The sequence below is a fragment of the Melopsittacus undulatus genome (genome assembly GCF_012275295.1).
Source record: "Melopsittacus undulatus isolate bMelUnd1 chromosome W unlocalized genomic scaffold, bMelUnd1.mat.Z SUPER_W_unloc_4, whole genome shotgun sequence".
NCBI classification, from domain to species: Eukaryota; Metazoa; Chordata; class Aves; order Psittaciformes; family Psittaculidae; genus Melopsittacus; species Melopsittacus undulatus.
In genome coordinates, this window is record NW_022993946.1 from 915102 (window position 1) to 933834 (window position 18733).

An 18733-nucleotide genomic window follows, 5' to 3' on the forward strand; every position below is an offset into this window, starting at 1 on the left:
TCTATCCCCGCTTCGTATTATAATGAGCCGGAAGGTCCTTTGCACTTGCGCAGTGCCCCTTCTGATCATGGGCAGGGGTCTCAGGATGAAGTAAATGAGTCTTCCTCCTGTGGGCAGGGGTCTTCCAGATGAAGTAAATGAGTCTTCCTCTTCTTAACCTTTTCACCTTTTAATCTTCAGACATGGACTTAGGGTTAGTTGGCGCCCAGTCTGCTTCTCCTGCCGCTTATCAGTAGGAACAAACATCTGTGTTTTTGTCATGGTCTTAAGGCTTGATCGCCCAGTCTGCTTCTCCCCGGCTTATCAGCAGGACATTTCATCTGCTTTTGTCAGCAGAACTAGCATCTGCTTCTTCCCCTCCAGCAGTAATCAATGCCTTGGCAAGGTGGCAATGGCAGGTACTTAGGACAGACAATACTTTTGTTTAAGCAAAGGAATTCCTTTAACTCCCTTGTACAATTTCTCTGTATTACCCCCCTGTACATTGGTTACCCGTGTATCAGCTGCTTGGGGACCAGGGTGACTCTTGACTTCTGCTGGACCCTCTGTCCATGGGGCCCTGAGGGATGAGACGGGATGGGGGGGGGTTGGTGCCAGACCCCAACTGCTCCTTGGGAACTGGGTGAGCCCCGGGGTGAGGGAGACTGGGATCCCGTTAATGACCCACAGCAGCTCCTGCTGTCCCTACACTGATCCCACCTGCAGTGTCCATGCCTGGAGCACAGGGATGGGTGCAGGCAGGGCAGGAGTACCATACCCCACTGCCTACACCCGTGTGGCATGGGTCCGTGTTACCAGCTGAGCTAGAGCCACGGCTGCACCAGGACAGACCTGAGCTAACCTCCCGCGGGCTGGGCAAGGTGGCGGGAGCTGGGTGAAACCCCCCTTCCACACACATGCACTACTGGAATAACACTGCTGAGTCTGGGGGCCAACACCCAGTTCCCCCACCGGGTTTCCTGTAGCAATAATGTGCCTCTGTGCAACCCATCACTCGTGTCCCTGTTTGGCGCAGTGGGACTGGGACTCCAGTGTCTTGTCCGACCCCCCAGCTTTGCCAAATGGGCCGCGACATCGCGGTGTCCCGCACTACCGTCGGCGGGGGCCAAAGCAGCGCTGCACCTGTACCAGCCGGACTCCCTTTTCTCTCCCCTCACCGGGCCTGCTCCTTGGCCTCCCGGAGCTCCCGGGCCCGAGGAGAGCCCTGTGTCCCTCCCCAGCGGCGACAGAGACGGGCAGAGGCGCGGCAGTGGCGGGTCGCTCGGTTTTACTGGAACACAGCACTGCTACATGAGAACCGGGCAGGCACCGGCCATGCTAGGCTGCGGGCAGCTCCGGGGATGGGGTGAGGTGTGCGGGCTCTGGTCCACCGGCTCCCCCAGCAGAGCTGCGGGTCGCCTCTCACCGTGGCTGACCCGCGGTGCCAGTTCCCAGGCCAGGTTCCAGCGGTGCCGGAAGGAAGTGGCCGGTACCGTTCCTAGGGATCCCGCGGCCGGTCAGTGGGCAGAAAGGCATCTGAAGGTCCCTGCGGCAGCTCCTGGTCACTGAGATGCTTCTTCTCCCGGCTCTGCTCCCGCGCCCGGGTCCAGGAGGGCGAGCGCAGGTACCCGGCCCGCGGCACCGCCTGCGGTTGCAACCCTGAGGGACAGACAGGTCGGTCAGGGTCGGCGGACTGCGGGGGTCAGGACCGGGACCAGTTCCTCGCTCACCGCCGGGCGCTTCCCTGGCCGTGTTCTCCTCGTCGGAGTCGGCGAAGACCTCGGCCAGCTCCTGGTCCGACATGTCGGTCAGCTCAGTCAGGTCCAGCAGGTCGAAGTGCACCTCCAACGAGGAGACGCTGCTCAGCGGCTCTGCGGGCGGCGGCCGCGCTCCGGGACCCGCCTGCTGCTCAGCCCGGCGCCACGGAGAGGGGCGGGGGGGGGCACCCAAAGGGGTAGGGGGGGCTGATGCTCGGGGAAGATAAGGGGGTCGGTGGGGGAAGATGACCGACTGGGACAGGCAAGGGACCCCAGGAGCTGGCAGGAGATACTAAAAGCAGGCAGAGGATCCCAGAGGCTGGCAAGGGACCTCAGAGACAGGCACCGGCTGGCAAGGCACCTCAGGGGCTGGTGGGAGACCCTGGGGGCAGTCAGAGGAAGGCAGGGGACAGGCAGGGCTGTACTCACGTCTGCACTCGGTGACCTGCAGCAGGCCGGGGATGGGTATGCCACCTTGCTCCTCAACAGGGGCTCCGGGGGGCTGCTGGGTTGGCCCATGGGTGGGGGTCCCCACTGGGTGCGCCAGGACCAGCATCTCCTTGCCGAGCTCTGCAATACCAGCACATGCCATGTTGGTGACAGCAGCTCCATCCCAGGGCCCCACCAGCTCCTGTAGGCAGTCTAGCTGAGGGGGCAGCAAGACCTGTGGTAGGGCCTGGTAGGATTGGCAGAACTGCCTAGAGCCTTGTGCTGGAAGCTGAAGCCCCACAGCCCCTGCCCCGTGCAGCCCCTTTGTGTCGGACAGACAAAAGCATGGCCTGTGCTGGAGCCCATGCAAAGGGCAGCTTTGTCTGCCAGTGGTGGTGGCACTCTGAGGGACACCAATGGTCTCAGGATACCTCATGTGTCCACTGGAGCAACACCCAGTCCCCCAGCCCACCTGAGGTCAGTGCTGGAGCAGGACCCAGCTGTGCCCTGGCACCATGTGCCACCGGGCCCTACCATTGCTGCACTGCCAGGTGAGAAAGCACAGGGACAGACTCACTGTGGGCTAGGTACCTCCTTGTCCCCCCAGGATGGAGACAGCGGGGCAGGGGATAGAAATGCCCCCAACCCAAAGGACCTGGGATGGGGAAGGGGATATTATGGGGGTGTTTGGATTCTGTTCCTGGCAGACAGAGCTGCGGGATGCTTGCACCTTGACACTGGCTCTGTAGCATCCTGACCCCATGAGGTGGCACCTGAGACGAGGCACAAAAGCATAAAATGTTATCAGTTCTAAGTAAGGTCAAGTTGGATGGCTTTCTAATGGAAAATAACTGAGGCGCTTGAAGGTAGTTGACATAGTTTTAGGTCCTTAAGACCTTAGTACAAAAAGTGTAAGAAAAACAGGATAGAAAAACAGGACCTAGGGATGGGAAGTATCTGGGACTAGCAGATGTCCAGGATGGGCTGCAACTAAACTAACTGATAAGTCAAAGGACAGGATGATTGCTATGTTTGTGTTGTTAATGAACCCATTAAGCTGGTGTAAATATCTACTGGGGAGTATCAGGACTAGCAGATGTCCAGGATGGGTACAGTTAAACTAACTGATAAGTAGAACATGATGATTGCTATATCTGTAATGTTAATTAAGCTGGTGCTTGGAAGACTGCCAGAAGTGATGAAGATTGTTGGAAGAAGTAAATGACCCTCAGAGACCACCACCACATTTTTGTATGCATGTGGGAAACTTTCTGGAAAATGATGTAATTCATGTGTAACCTCATAAATATGTATGTATGCCCAGTGGCCATATAAGGATGGCCTCTGTAGCAATACAGTGATACATCTTAGGATTAGCTATCCCCCGTGTCTCCCGCAGCCACAGTAAAGAATACCTGCTTGTGAACTTTAAATGTTGTTGGTGAGTTTGCTCCTGGAGTTTTCTCCAAATCAATTTGGCACCCCAGATGGGACCTTCTCTGCTCGGCTACAGGACTCGCTGAGGACAGGGCTCCCTAGGGCCCTTGGGAGTTTTTCCCAGAGGGACCCCCCTCGACTCATTCGGATCACTGGGAGCAGACAAGGACCATCTTCAGAAAAGGTATTATTTTCTTTCATATAGCCTGTAAGATGCAGGGGGCATCTCGGTTTGGTAACTTGGTTTGGTAAATGTATGTATGGTTTGGAAGCCTTCTGTAAATTGAGATAGGAAATCTTGTGGGTAAAGGTGTATACATGGCTGCTAGCATCCATTTGGTATACACCCACAACAAACGGGGCATCTTGTGGTTTGGGTCCTACAAGATGCAGGGGGAGTCATGCGGAAATGGTTTTGGATCGTGTTCATATTCGACTTACTTTGTGGCTTGTTATAGTGATAATTTTGGTCTTGGTGACAGGCTGTTATAAATGTTATTAATTGTTGTTTGTTTGATAGAATTTTATTTTCTGTTTCTGTCTCAAGTGTTGTAACTGTGTGGATCCCACTGTCTGTGGGATCCTGTGTGTGTGTGTGAATGTGAGATTGATAATGGGAAATCAGCAGAGTGGAGAGATCTTGAAAAAGAGTCCTTTAGGCCACATTTTGGCACATTGGAAAGAACAGGGAGGGTTTCCTGGGGGCTTGGTAAATGAGAAAACGTTGATAAAATAGTAACCAGTGGTGGCCTTTGTATACTTTGGAAGATCAGGAAAAATGGTCTACAAATGAAACTTTGAAATGATACATTGTCACAATTAATGTTGTTTTTGAGGTGGCAAGGAAAATGGGATGAAGTAATGTATGCAGATATGTTTTTCACTTTCAGAAACCACCTGGAGTGGTAGACTGAATGTGAAATTAATATAGCTCCATCAGATCCCTTAATTTTGGCTTTGGAAAAGGACAGGGAAAAACTGAAAGCTAAGATTGAGAGATGTTATTCAAATTGTGATGTTGGGGAAAGATGTTTAAAGTTAAAGAAAACCAAGGGGGAAAGGAGGGGAGCTCGGGCAGCTCCTGTGTTTGAGCATGGGATGAGTGCTGGGGAGGCAGAGGTGGAGGGATGTTGGGTGGAGGTGGGGGAGTGGGTTCTTGTCCTGTGGGACCAAATCAGTGTGCGTGTTGTGGGGAGTTTGGATGTTGGAAATGAGACTCCCCTGGGGAGAGTGCCATGGGGTGGCTCCGGTCACTGAACTGGAACTAGAATGACAGGGCCTGGGGAATCTACCCTAGCAGATCCACTGGTTAAATCAAAACTAGGGACTAGAAGAAATAAAGTGGAATTTTACTGGATACAGGAGCAACTTGTTGGGTGTTAAATCAGAGGGAAATTTGTTACAGATGTGGGAGCTACTGCCCACCAAGAAAAAAAAAAGGGCAAGAAAAAGAAAAGCAGCATTCTTTCTGAAACCCTTAAAGTACAAATTTGGAAAGCAAATAGGAATGCATAAATTCTTATGCATGCTAAATTCTCCAAAATCTTTATTAGGGCAATAAGCAACATTTAAAGAAGGCAAAATGGAATTTAGAGTTAAAAACAATCAGTTAATTGCAGTTTTGAGTTTATCAACAGAGTTATTCAGCAGAAAAGCAAACAGGAGGACCTCCCTGAAATAGAAGAAATCCTTAATCAGGTATATCTGGGAGTATGGGCATCTGAAGTTCCAGGTAAGGCGAAAAATGCTTTGCCTGTTAAAGTGGAAATAAAAAGGGGGCCTGCCCAATTAGAATAAAAAAATATCCCCTAAAGTTGCAGGAAAAGGGAACTAAAAAATATTGATAAATTTTAAAATATAGATTATTAATTAAATGTGAATTGGAATATAATACTCCTATCTGGACAGTAAAGAAATAAAGTTGCAGACTGATTCAAGATCTCAGAGCAATCAACAAAATTGCAGAGGATATTCATCCAATATTAGCAAATCCATATACCTTATTGACTAAATTGAATAATAATCAGAAATGGTTTGCTGTCTTGGATTTAAAGGACACTTTCTTTTGCTTACCATTGGCCAAAGAAAGCCAGAATTTATTTGCTTTTGAAGGGGAAAATCCTGATACAGGAAAAAAAACTCAATTAACTTGGATGGTATTACCTCAAGGGTTTAAAAACAGTCCAATGACTTTTACAAATTATTTAGCACTGGAACTAAAATAATGGAAACCACCCACTCAGACAGGGACTCTGTTACAATATGTGGATGACCTATTAATTGCCACAGAAACAAAGGAAAAATGTGTCCAGTGAATGGTGGGATTACTGAATTTTCTGGGACTGAATGGTTATCGGGTGTCCAGACGAGGCCCAAATAATTCAAACCCTAGTTTCCTACCTAGGATATGAAATAACAGGAGGACAGAGAGAACTTGGAACCACTAGAAAAGAAGCAGTTTGTCAAACTCCATGACCGTTGACCATCAAGGAGCTCCGGACGTTCCTGGGAATAACTGGATGATGCAGACTTTGGATGCATGATTATCATGTTCTGGTAAGACCAGTACATGAACTGTTGAAGGGAAACCCTCCCTCTTTAGAATGGACTAATTCAGCAGAGAGGGCTTTTAGAAATTTAAAAACAGCTAATGAGAGCTGTAGCTCTGTGACTTCTGGATGTGACTAAATTGTTTTGGCTATATTCCTGTGAAGAACAGGGAATAGCTTTGGGGGTTCCTTGCTCGAAAACTAGGACCCTGCAGAAGGGCAGTGGTGTATTTTTCATAACAGCTGGATGAAGCAAGCAAAGGAAAGCCCAGATGCCCAAGGGCTGTGGCAGCAGTTGTCATGAACATTGAAGAGGCTTGCAAATTTACCTTGGGACAAAAGATTACTGTACTAGTGTCCCATGTTGTATCAGCAGTTCTGGAAGCCCACTGGTTATCTCCTTTATGTTTTTTAAAATACGAGGCCCCCCTTATGCAACACAATGATATAGAAATTGTGGTCAGTAATGTTGTCAATCCAGCATCCTTTTTGCAGGAACAACCAGCAGAACTATTAACACAAGACTGCGTGGCCACTATAGAGACTGTATATTCAAGCCAACCAGATCTGAAAGAAACCTCTGGAACATGCTGAACAAGAGCCCTGGAATTGGCTAAGGACAAAAGGATAAATATTTGGACTGATTCTAAATACACATTTGGTGTGGTCCATGCACATGGTGCCGTCTGGAAAGGACGAGGACTCTTGAACACACAAGGGAAAGAGATTAAACATGCTACAGAAATTCTACGACTACTGGAAGCTGTTCAGCTACCTGAGGAAGTAGCTATAATGTATTGTTGAGGGCATCAACAAGGTGACTCTTATCAGGAAACTGGAAATAATTTGGCTGATTTTGAAGCTAAACAAGTGACCAAACAATCTAAAATTATGTCCTTAATACCTGTCGGCAAACTAGAAATTGAGAAATCTAAACCCAGATATTTAGAGGGGGATCGAAAATTGATTGAAGATCTCAAAGGACACGAAAACAAAGAGGATTGGGTTCAGATACCTGATGGGTGAATTGTAATTCCCTGTAGCCAACTCTGGTGGCTAGTTCAAGAGGAACATAATAAAACCCATTGGGGTAGCAACTCTTTGTATAAATATTTGGACAAACAAATTGTAGGAAGGAATGTATACACCACAGATCAATCAGTGACAAAACAATGTCAGCAATGTCTTAAGAATAATCCTAAACCTGAAAATAGAAATCAAATTGGGACAATTGAGAGAGGAAGCTATCTGGGACAGCACTGGCAAATAGATTTCTCTGAATTACCAAGAAAAGGAGGTTATCGATATTTGCTGGTGTTAACAGATACTTTTTCAGGCTGGCCAGAAGCATTCCCTTGTAGGATAAATAATGCAAACCAAATGATTAAAACATTATTGAATGAGATAATAACTCGCTTCAGAGTACCAGCGGCAATTTCTTCCGACCGAGGCTCACACTTTAGCACAAAATTGTTGCAAGAAATTAGAAAAAATTAGAAATTGATAGGCAACTACATGTTCCATACAGGCCTCAGGCCAGTGGGCATGTAGAAAAGATGAACCATCTGATCAAACAACAGATTAGTAAAATATGCCAAGAAACAAATTTATATTAGACTTTGGGCTCTTCAGGAGCCTGCTTAGCAAGGTTCCATGGGATATAGCCCTAGAGGGCAAGGGGGCCCAAGACTCTTGGTTAATATTCAAGGATCACCTGCTACAAGCTCAGGAGTGTTGCATCCCGACTAGAAGGAAGTGCAGCAGGAGGGCCAGGAGACCTCCTTGGATGGATAAGGAGCTGCTGAGAAAAATTCACAGGAAAAAAGAGGCTTATAAAAGGTGGAAGCAAGGACAGGTGGCCTGGGATGAATACAGGGATGTTGTCCGGGAAGTTAGGGACCAAGTTAGGAAAGCTAAGGCCCAATTGGAGCTAAACTTGGCAAGGGATGTTAAAGACAACAGGAAGGGCTTTTATAGGTATGTAGTGGCTAAAAAACAGACTAAGGACAATATGGGCCCCCTCCGGAAACTTTCAGGAGAACTGGCTACACAGGACTTGAAGAAGGCTGAGGTTCTGAATGGCTTCTTTGCCACGGTCTTCACTGGCAAAGGCTCTGACCGCAGCACCCAAGTCTTGGAAGGCGGACGCAGGGACTGTGAAAACCTCGACCTTGGGCCCACTGTACATGAGGATCTGGTTCGAGACCATCTTAAGAACCTGAATGTACACAAGTCCATGGGCCCTGATGAAATCCATCCATGGGTCCTGAAGGAGCTGGCAAATGAAGTTGCAAAGCCACTGGCCATCATATTTGAAAAATCATGGCAGACAGGAGAAGTTCCTGACAACTGGAAAAAGGGAAATATAACCCCCATTTTCAAGAAGGGGAAAATGGATGACCCGGGGAATTACAGACCAGTCAGTCTCACCTCTGTGCCTGGCAAAATCTGGGAGCAGATTCTCTTGGAAGGCATGCTAGGGCACATGAAAAAGAGAAATGTGCTTGGTGACAGCCAGCATGGCTTTACTAGGGGAAAATCCTGCCTGACCAATTTGGTGGCCTTCTATGACTGGGCTACAAAATTCATGGGCAGGGGTGGAGCATGTGACATCATCTACCTGGACTTGTGCAAAGCGTTCGACACTGTCTCACATGACATCCTTGTCTCTAAATTGGAGTGTCATCAATTTGATAGGTGGACCACTCAGTGGATAAAGAACTGGCTGGATGGTCACATTCAAAGAGTTGTGGTCAACGGTTCTATGTCTGGCTGGAGATCAGTAACGAGTGGTGTCCCTCAGGGATCGGTGTTGGGACCAGTCTTGTTTAATATTTTTGTCGCTGACATGGACAATGGAATTGAGTGCACCCTCAGCAAGTTTGCCGATGACACCAAGCTGTGTGGTTCAGTTGATACGCTAGAGGGAAGGAATGCCATTCAGAGGGACCTTGACACGCTTGTGAGGTGGGCTGATGCCAACCTCATGAAGTTTAACCATGCCAAGTGCAAGGTCCTACACCTGGGTGGGAGCAATCCCAGGCACAGCTACAGGTTGGGCAAAGAGGAATTTCATGGTAGTCCTGTAGAGAAGGACTTGGGGGTGTTAGTCAAAGAGAAAATGAACATGAGCCAGCAGCGTGCACTCACAGCCCAGAAAGCCAACCATATCCTGGGCTGCATCAAGAGGAGCATGACCAGCAGGTTGAAGGAGGTGATCCTGCCCCTCTACTCTGCTCTCATGAGACCTCACTTGGAGTATTGTGTTCAGTTCTGGTGTCCTCAACATAAAAAGGACATGATACTGTTAGAACAAACCCAGAGGAGGGCCACGAGGATGATCAGGGGACTGGAGCACCTCCCATATGAAGACAGGCTGAGAAAGTTGGGGCTGTTCAGCCTGGAGAAGAGAAGACTGCGTGGAGACCTCTTAGCAGCCTTCCATTATCTGAAGGGGGCCTACAGGGATGCTGGGGAGGGACTACTCATTAGGGACTGTAGTGATAGGACAAGGGGTAACAGGTTGAAACTTAAACAGCAGAGGTTTAGATTGGATCTAAGGAAGAAATTCTTTACTGTTAGGGTAGTGAGGTACTGGAATGGGTTGCCCAGGGAGGTTGTGAATGCTCCATCCCTGACAGTGTTCAAGGCCAGGTTGGATGAAGCTTTGGGTGATATGGTTTAGTGTGAGGTGTCCCTGCCCATGGCAGGGGGGTTGGAACTAGATGATCTTGAGGTCCTTTCCAATCCTAACTATTCTATGATTAGTACCAGGCTTTATCACTGGCCCTCTTAAGAGTTCAAACCAAACCTTGGTCAAAAGAAGAGGTGAGCCCATTTGAGATTTTATATGGGAGACCATATCAGTCCCAGTTTAAAGGAGAAAGTTTTCAGGAAGTGGGAGAAGGCAATCTCCAACAGTTTCTGGTCAATCTGGGAAAACAATTGGAGGAGATAAATAAGAGAATAGTAGGGACAAGTGCAAGAGGTTTGGATTATCCGATTCACCCTTTCAGATCTGGAGACTGGGTTTATGTTAAGATTTTCTCAGGAGATCCTCTACAGGAGAAGTGGAGCGGACAGTTCCAGATATTACTGACCACCTTTACAGCAGGGAAGATAAAGGAACAACCTGCTTGTATACATTATTCAAGAATAAAGAAAGCACCAGAACCAGAGAAGACATGGCAGATCGAACCTTCAGGACCCTTACGTATGAAATTGCATCAGTCATAATTTTGACTTATATGATAACTGGCATACAAGCTTGGGACCAAAACTTATGCCTGAAATTTATGCAGAATGTTACTAAATTTGTTAATTGTATTGACTGTTGGGTGTGTGCACAGTTGCCTAAATGAGAAGAACATCAGGACCTTCCATTAATTGGTGTTCCAATTTCCAACACTATCTCATTAACGAATTTGTGGATGAACACTTGCAATCTACATCTGAAGGAAAGGTTAAGATTTGGGATAGTTATTCCTCATCCAAGTAAAGAATATTATACCTGTGTACAAAGATGTATTACACCAGGAACCAGAGTATGAGATTGTTTAAATGCCACAGGTGTAAGTCACTATTCAAATTGCAATCGCACTATTAATATAGATGGTATCGTGGTTCAGTGGTGGCCCATTCCTGAAGGGAAAGGATGGTACTGGTTATGTGGAGAATATGCTTATAAGAGCCTACCCCCAACTGTAAGAAGGTATGCATCTTTGGTGCTGTGATACCCAATCTCACTATTATTGAAATATATTCTTATGGAACCTGGGTTAGAAGTTTTGCTAAACTGATTAAGTGATGGTTTAACCCTATTGCTGAATGGAACACCCCATTTTATAGTTTTGTGAGATGGCTAATTCCATCTTTGCAAGTAAGTGAATTAAAGAAGGCAATCGTAAATATCTCAGCAAGCATAGAGGAATTAGAAAGGAAAACCATAGATATAATCCAGGCAGAACAAGAAAAGATAACTAGTCTATCTAAAATGGTATTACAAAACCGAATGGCTCTAGACATGTTATTGGCTTCACAAGGAGGGCTTTGTTCCATAATCGACGAAAGTTGCTGTTCCTACATAGATCAAAGTGGCAGAATTGAAACAGATCTGGGGGAAATCTGGAAACAAACTAAAATATTTCATGAAGTGTCCAAGGATAATACCTCCTGGGGGTTTGAAGAAATATGGAGAAAGTTAACTTCATGGTTACGTGATCTGTACTGGTTAAGGCAACTGGCTGCAGGAGTGTTAATATTAATATTGATTACTTGTGGTATGATACAATATTCCTTCTGGTATTGTAAACCATCTATGATAAATTACGAAGACTTGAAAAGAAATTAAATCAAGAATCAAGTAGAAACAGGAAATTATTTCAAAAACTCTAGATGGTTGTCCAGGGTTCAGCAGTAGCAGTCATTTTTTCTCCTTCTTGGTAGCTGGTGCAGTGCTGTGTTTTGACTTTCGGGTTGGGAACGCTTGCTGATAGCGAGCCTGTTTTGAGTTACTGCTCAAATGCTTGGTTTGCCCAAGGCCTTTTCTGAGCTCATGCTCTGCCAGGGAGGAGGGGAAGCTAGGAGGAAGGAGGGATAGGGCGCCTGGCCTGGGCTAGCCAAAGAGGTATTCCATACCATAGCACGTCATACCCAGGATGTAACCGGGAGAGACCCGGAAGGGCTGGAGACTCTGGGGGGATGGAGGAGGTATCAGTCGGTGCTCGGTCGGGCAGGGTGGGGTGAGTTATGGGTTGGTGGCTGGTGAGGTGTTGTATTCTCTTCACTTGTTATTAGCTTTATCATTATTATTTGTAGTAGTAGTAGCAGTAATGATTTGTGTTATACCTTAGCTATTAAACTGTTCTTATCTCAACCTGTGGGGGCTACATTCTTTGGATTCTCCTTCCTAACTCTCCGGGAGTTGGGGGAGCAAGGGGGGGAGTGAGTGCACAAGCTGTGCAGATTGGTTTAAGCCACGACAATGGTAATGGTAGTATATAAAATGTTGCGAAAGAATTTGCAAAAGAATTTGCAAAAGGACAGAAAAAGGGGGGATTTGAGACAAGGAGGCACAAAAGCATAAAATGTTATCAGTTCTAAGTAAGGTCAAGTTGGATGGCTTTGTAATGGAAAATAACTGAGGTGCTTGAAGGTACTTGACATAGTTTTAGGTCCTTAAGACTTTAGTACAAAGAGTGTAAGAAAAACAGAATAGAAAAACAGGACCTAGGGATGGGAAGTATCTGGGACTAGCAGATGTCCAGGATGGGCTGCAACTAAACTAACTGATAAGTCAAAGGACAGGATGATTGCTATGTTTGTGTTGTTAATGAACCCATTAAGCTGGTGTAAATATCTACTGGGGAGTATCAGGACTAGCAGATGTCCAGGATGGGTACAGTTAAACTAACTGATAAGTAGAACATGATGATTGCTATATCTGTAATGTTAATTAAGCTGGTGCTTGGAAGACTGCCAGAAGTGATGAAGATTGTTGGAAGAAGTAAATGACCCTCAGAGACTGCCACCACATTTTTGTATGCATGTGGGAAACTTTCTGGAAAATGATGTAATTCATGTGTAACCTCATAAATATGTAAGTATGCCCAGTGGCCATATAAGGATGGCCTCTGTAGCAATACTGTGATAAACATTAGGATTAGCTATTGTTGGGGGTCGAGCATGGGCGCTTTAACAGGCTTACAGCAAGCTGTGAGAAAGTGAACCTCTGACCCCAGGCTAAAAGAAGAAGCGTCAAGATCAGCAAAACAGGAATGCAATAACAAGATGCCAGAAGCATGATGTAACGCTAAGCTGAAGCGAAGGTGTGAAACCAATCAGGAGAGGTAAAGGGGAGCGTGTATCCCTCGTGGGCAAAGTGAAGCAGCCAATCAAGTAATGCGTGATCGCGTGTAAGACAGTATATTAAGAGCAGTCTTGTAATCAATAAACGGAGCATTTTGTGAACCTACATCGTATCGGTGTTTTCTCCCCTCCACCTGGCCGCGGCACTCTGGTGACCCCGACGTGATACCAGGAGAGAGAGAGACCGCGGACGAGAGAAGGTGGAGATCCCGGCTGCCCGAGAGAGGCAGGCTGTCCGAGAGAGGCAGGAAAGGAGCTCAAATTACGTGGCCACGGCTGACCGGTGAGTCAGGCAGACTGCGGTCTGGTTCGGGATGGGTTTCGCTGTATCAGAGATAGAAAAGGCTACGATAGAAGGAGTGCTATGCGTAGCGAAGAAAACAGGGTACTCGATACCCCGACAGGAACTTGTGGACTTTTTATTTTGGTGCCGACGAAGGGGGTTGTTAGAAAATGCGGGACAGTTATTCTCCAAAGATCAATGGCGTAAGATAGGGGAAGAATTGTGGGAGTCGGTGAAGCTTTTAATCTTGAGATTTGGGAGAAAATTACTAAGGAAGAAGCCCTTGATTTATGGATGTTTTCAGTCCTTCCTAAGGTGAAGGGAGCAACCCTTAAAGAGACAGACCTAAAGTTAATGTTGAAATGGTCGAAGACACGTTACCCAGAGATTGATGAGTCTACCGGATTTGAGATATCCTTGTGGAATGGGGCAGGAGTTAAGCTGTGGAATGCAGCCACGAAAGGCAATGAAGCTGTGAAAAGTTTGTTAGTCATTTGGAGAACTGTTTTAGAGATGTTAAAGTCAAAAAATGAGATCATGGAGACCAGCGTGCCCCCCCCCCCCCGAATCTCTGCCGGTTGCCGCTGCAGCAGCGAAGACTGAGGACGGGGATGAAGATGATCCTTTCGACCTGAGCCCTATTGACCCCGAGAAGGAGCCTGTGCACGTTCATCAGTTTGCTGTTGCTGCTCCTGAGATTCTGATGCCTGATAATGCCGATGCTGACCTGGATGGTGCTTTTGACCTGGAGCCTATTCATCCGGAAAAGAAGCCTGATTTATATCCCCCAGATCCTTGTGATAAATGTAAAGGGAGAAGTGAGATGGGTGGGGGATGCAGATGTATTGCACGGTTTCCTTGTGGTGTATATGCTGGTTCAAAACCCGCAGTGGGAAGGTCTCTTGTATGCTCTTATCAGGGGTATTGGGCAGAATGTGTCAGACCGTGGAGTTGGGACCTCGTATACAACTCCTTTGATACAGTCTCTCTGTGATACTCATGTACTAGAAGTTGGTAAATTTAAGTATGTCCATGTTTCTTTCGACCCTTGGAAACCTTTAGAGGTATTGCTGGCAACTTCTTCCAACATAGGCTGGTCACCTGTGTCGGAACGAGTGTGCATTTTGGTCAGTATAAAAGCCCAAGCCTCATGCGATGTGAGGGAAGCAGAGCCTCTGCGGGGACGCCCGCTAAGGTTGAGCTGCCACCTGGCACTGCGATGATGGTTCTCGGAGCTGGTTTCCTGATAGTCTTTACAGGGTCCTTGTGCCACGTCCTGTATGTGGGACTGTGCAGTGGGAACAATGGTTGTCTGGAATTTGTGTTTCAAATACTGTAGTTGTGTGGAGTGTGCTTGTGGGATCCCATGCGTGTCTGTGTCTGTGTGTGTTTGTAATGAGGGCAGACAGTGTTCTGTGTATTTTTTGTTGTCAGGTTCATGTAAAAGTTTTAACAGGTAGCAGTTTAACCTTTCTGGCAAGAAAAGGTTAATGCAAAAGTGCAGTTGCCGATAGGCCGGTGGTTTTAGCTGTGCAAAGCAGGGTGAGCGACTTCAAAAAAACAAAAACCAAAAAACAAAAACCAAAAAAAAACAACAAACAAAACAAAAATGATTAAAAAAAAAGAAAAAAAAATAGAAAAAAAATGAAAAAAATAGAAAAAATAGGAAAAAAATAGAAAAAAAAATAGAAAAAAAAGGGTAATGATAACTCATTCTAGCTGTTATTAGTGACTGTAGTTTTGATGTATATTGCTTAAAGCTTGTTTTCCAGACAATATGCATGTGTAATCAAAAAAAAAAAAAAACAAAAAAAACATCACTTGAGGGCAACTGAAAATTAACAGCTTGAATATGCATGCTTGTAAAGTAGCTATTATTAGAGGTTGTGATTTTGTGTATAAAACCACCTGTATTTACTAGCCAGTTGCTAATAAGAAACTATACCTTGTATTGTATGGATTTGTCACTTGTAAAAGAGGTGTTAAAGAATGCAAATTTGCAGCAGCTGCTAGAAAATGCTAAGGTAAAAGCTAGAAAGATTCTAAGATTATGATAGTGTTACAAAGCAGGTAATGGAACAAATTAAGAGGGTGGGAGAACTCCACTGTAAGAAATTTTTTTGGTTAGTCCCTCGCTACCATTGGCATCTTCAGCATGCTGCTGCACTCTGTGATAGTTACTCTGCTAATGTAAATCTATGTGTGCTTTGCTGTAGTAGTGACTTGTTACTGGGTTAAGCAGGTGAAACTCTGCATTGACAACAAGGTGCAAGGACAGAGATTGACCAAATGCCTGCTACCACAGTCAAGGGCAAGACTGGGTTGGCCTCTGTGTCTGCAACCAAAAAGAACCTTTAGCTTCGCTGCTGGCTGCAACCCAGCAGGCATGGAGCGGTGGAGACACATGCCATGCCAGACCTTGATGTGAGGGATGGCCTCCACTGTTATCAGAGAGCCATACAGGAGAAAAAGGGTAGGCCCAGCTGTGTACAGCTATCAACAGGGCCATACTGACTGCCAGCGAAAAGTATAAAGCCGCAGAACAACATAAAGAAACAGCAATGATAGAAATCTGTGTAAAATCTTTGTAATATCTTTTCTATTATGTGTGACCATGGCTAATGGACAAGTATACTGAGCACATGTGTTAAATCCCAATTATTCCATCCTGTTACATGGTGTGTAGGATTCACTGGTATGCCACATGTTATAAAGGTGACATCAAGTGACTTCAAATCAGACTAATCTTACTGAAATAATGCTACCTAGAGTAGTGGGTTGTAATGTTATACAAGTCCAGCAGTGATAGAGCAGACATACGAAATTGTAAAAAACTTTTAGTAAAAGTAAAAAGGGGGAGATGTGGAGACAGTGTTCTCACAGGAAAATGAATATTTGGTACATGAGCTCTGAATAACTCCGAGGGATACAGCAAGGCCGTGGGAGGCCTGAGGAAGCCTAAGCAAGCAAGATAAGAAGAAGCTGGAATTCACTGAGTTATGAGAACTGTGGACTGTTGGCAAGCATTCGAGGTCAAGTTCTCACACCTGTGCTTAACCAATTATATGTTAGTCACTAAGGGTCTTCAAGACAAGTATCCAATCATGATATGCCAAATTGCTGTAGGTGTGTGTAAGCAATAGTATATAAGGAGTTAATGCTTTGCAATAAATGGCAAAAAAAAAAAAAAAAAAAAAAGGGGGGAGTGTAACTCCTTGACTGTTAACACTGTACAGTTTACTTCTGCAGCTGCTTCACATCCCCTTTGCATTAGAATGCTTCTGGGCATGTGTTGTATGACAATGTATTATGCAAGGCATGCAGCAGATGACGAACACCTTATTTGAAAAAAGAGGGGGAGATGTTGGGGGTCGAGCATGGGCGCTTTAACAGGCTTACAGCAAGCTGTGAGAAAGTGAACCTCTGACCCCAGGCTAAAAGAAGAAGCGTCAAGATCAGCAAAACAGGAATGCAATAACAAGATGCCAGAAGCATGATGTAACGCTAAGCTGAAGCGAAGGTGTGAAACCAATCAGGAGAGGTAAAGGGGAGCATGTACCCCTCATGGGCAAAGTGAAGCAGCCAATCAAGTAATGCGTGATCGCGTGTAAGACAGTATATTAAGAGCAGTCTCGTAATCAATAAACGGAGCATTTTGTGAATCTACATCGTATCGGTGTTTTCTCCCCTCCACCTGGCCGCGGCAAGCTATCCCCCTTGTCTCCTGGCACCGCAATAAAGTATACCTGTTTGTCAACTTGAAACTTTGTTGGCAAGTTTGTTCCTGAAGTTTTCTCCGAATCAGACCAATCAGTCACCCTGCACTGCCAGCACCTTCTCTCCAGCCAGAAAACGGGGTCCCCACCCGACTTCAACACTGGGAAGTGCTCCCAGGGGTTCACAGGGGCTGCCTGCTCCTGCCACCCCACCACCCAGCCTCTATTGGTGAGACGGTGGTGTTACCCTATGGAGCATGTGTGTTCCCCCCTCCCACTAGCAGCCCCCTGTATCCCCACCTACCAGGGCACTGCTCCTTGCTGAAGAAATCCCCGCAGGCCTCTCTGCCTGCATGGTGACACTGGGACACCAGCTATGCTGCCCCGCTCTGGCCTGGGCTCACTGACTGCCTTGGGGGGAAGTGGGGCCAGTATCAGGGCTCCCTCACTGCTAACACCACTGTGCTGACTCATGTCAAACTGCAGAGTCTAGCAGTAGATGGCTCTGGTCACCCCATCGGTGGCAGCCCCACTCCTGGTCAGTGCAAGTCCCTGTGGCACTGCCCAGCTGCCAAAGGTCTAGTGCTCTGGGAGGGCATGACTGGGGCTGCCACCAGGACCGGGGCCATGGATCAGCCACGTGCAGGGCATATATGCGAAGGATGTCTGTGTGCAGAAGCCACCTGTGTCACCATGCAGGGCTCCACTGCAGCCCCATGTAATACCAGCACGGCCACCACCTTGTCCCCAAGCACCCCTCCAGTCCTCCATGCCCCTCCTACAGCACTGGCACACCTGCACTGGGGCTCTGCCCGGCCTCCTCCCCCCCCCCCCATCCCCCGTGCCTTGGCCTGCCACAAGTACCCCAAGCCCTTGCCTGGCACTCCACTGCTCCCCCATGTCCCCTGGGCACCCCCACAGCCCCATCCCAGGCTCTCCCTGCACCCCCCTGTCCCCATCCCGAGCACCCCGCGGCCCCCCCTGCGGACGGGCACCCCCAGATCATTGCACCAGGGTGCACACACTCCCCCCATGCACCTCTGCACTCTCCTTGCACACACTCCACATAACCCCCCCAGAGTCCCCCGCATCGTCCTGCATCTGCATACACACCCCCCCCCCCCCCCGTTACACCCCCTCTTGCACACACACCCCTTAGCACACCCCTCTTTCCTCCACCCTACATCTCCCCGTGAATCCCGGCACTCCCGCTCCGCGGGGCCCGGCCCGTTTCCCCCCGCTGCAGGCTCAGAGCCGCCGGGGTCGCAGTGGTGGACGCGCTGGTCCTTTACCCGCCCCCCGCTGGCTGCCTCACCTGCGGTGCCGGTCACTCCCGGAGCAGCCATAGGCCGATGCTAGGCGGGGCAGGCCCGGTGCTATCCCGCAGCCCTCACGGTCTTGCCCGCCACAGCGGGGGCGGTGCCGGGGGCAGGGCGGGGGCTGCGGGGGTGAGGGGAGCGGACAGGCCCACCCGGGACCAGGGACACTGGGAGGGGCGGACACGAGGCGAAGGGGGAGGCACGGCAAGGATCGGGGGTGCGGGGGACACGCACACGGAGACCGGGGGTGCAGGGGTACGGCGGAGGGCCCAGCGGTGGGTGCGGGGGGCCGCAGAGCAGCACTGAGCCTGGGCGCGCGGAGGGGTGCCGGGACCGGTCACCGCGGAAACCCTGGTGGCCGGGCCTGGAGTAGACCCCGCCGCCGTTGCTAAAGCGG

General features: G+C 48.0%; 1 protein-coding gene across 1 annotated transcript; it reads right to left on the reverse strand.

Moving 5' to 3' along the window:
* Positions 1 to 450: 450 nt before the first annotated feature.
* Positions 451 to 18729, reverse strand: LOC117438281 (dysbindin domain-containing protein 1-like). Its single transcript, XM_034073813.1, has 4 exons — positions 18333 to 18729; positions 2166 to 2306; positions 1710 to 1850; positions 451 to 1638 (listed from the first exon to the last, which is right to left on the reverse strand). Exons 1-4 carry the CDS (start codon positions 18361 to 18363, stop codon positions 1478 to 1480), a joined length of 474 nt encoding a protein of 157 aa, XP_033929704.1. The 5' UTR covers positions 18364 to 18729; the 3' UTR covers positions 451 to 1477.
* Positions 18730 to 18733: the final 4 nt, after the last annotated feature.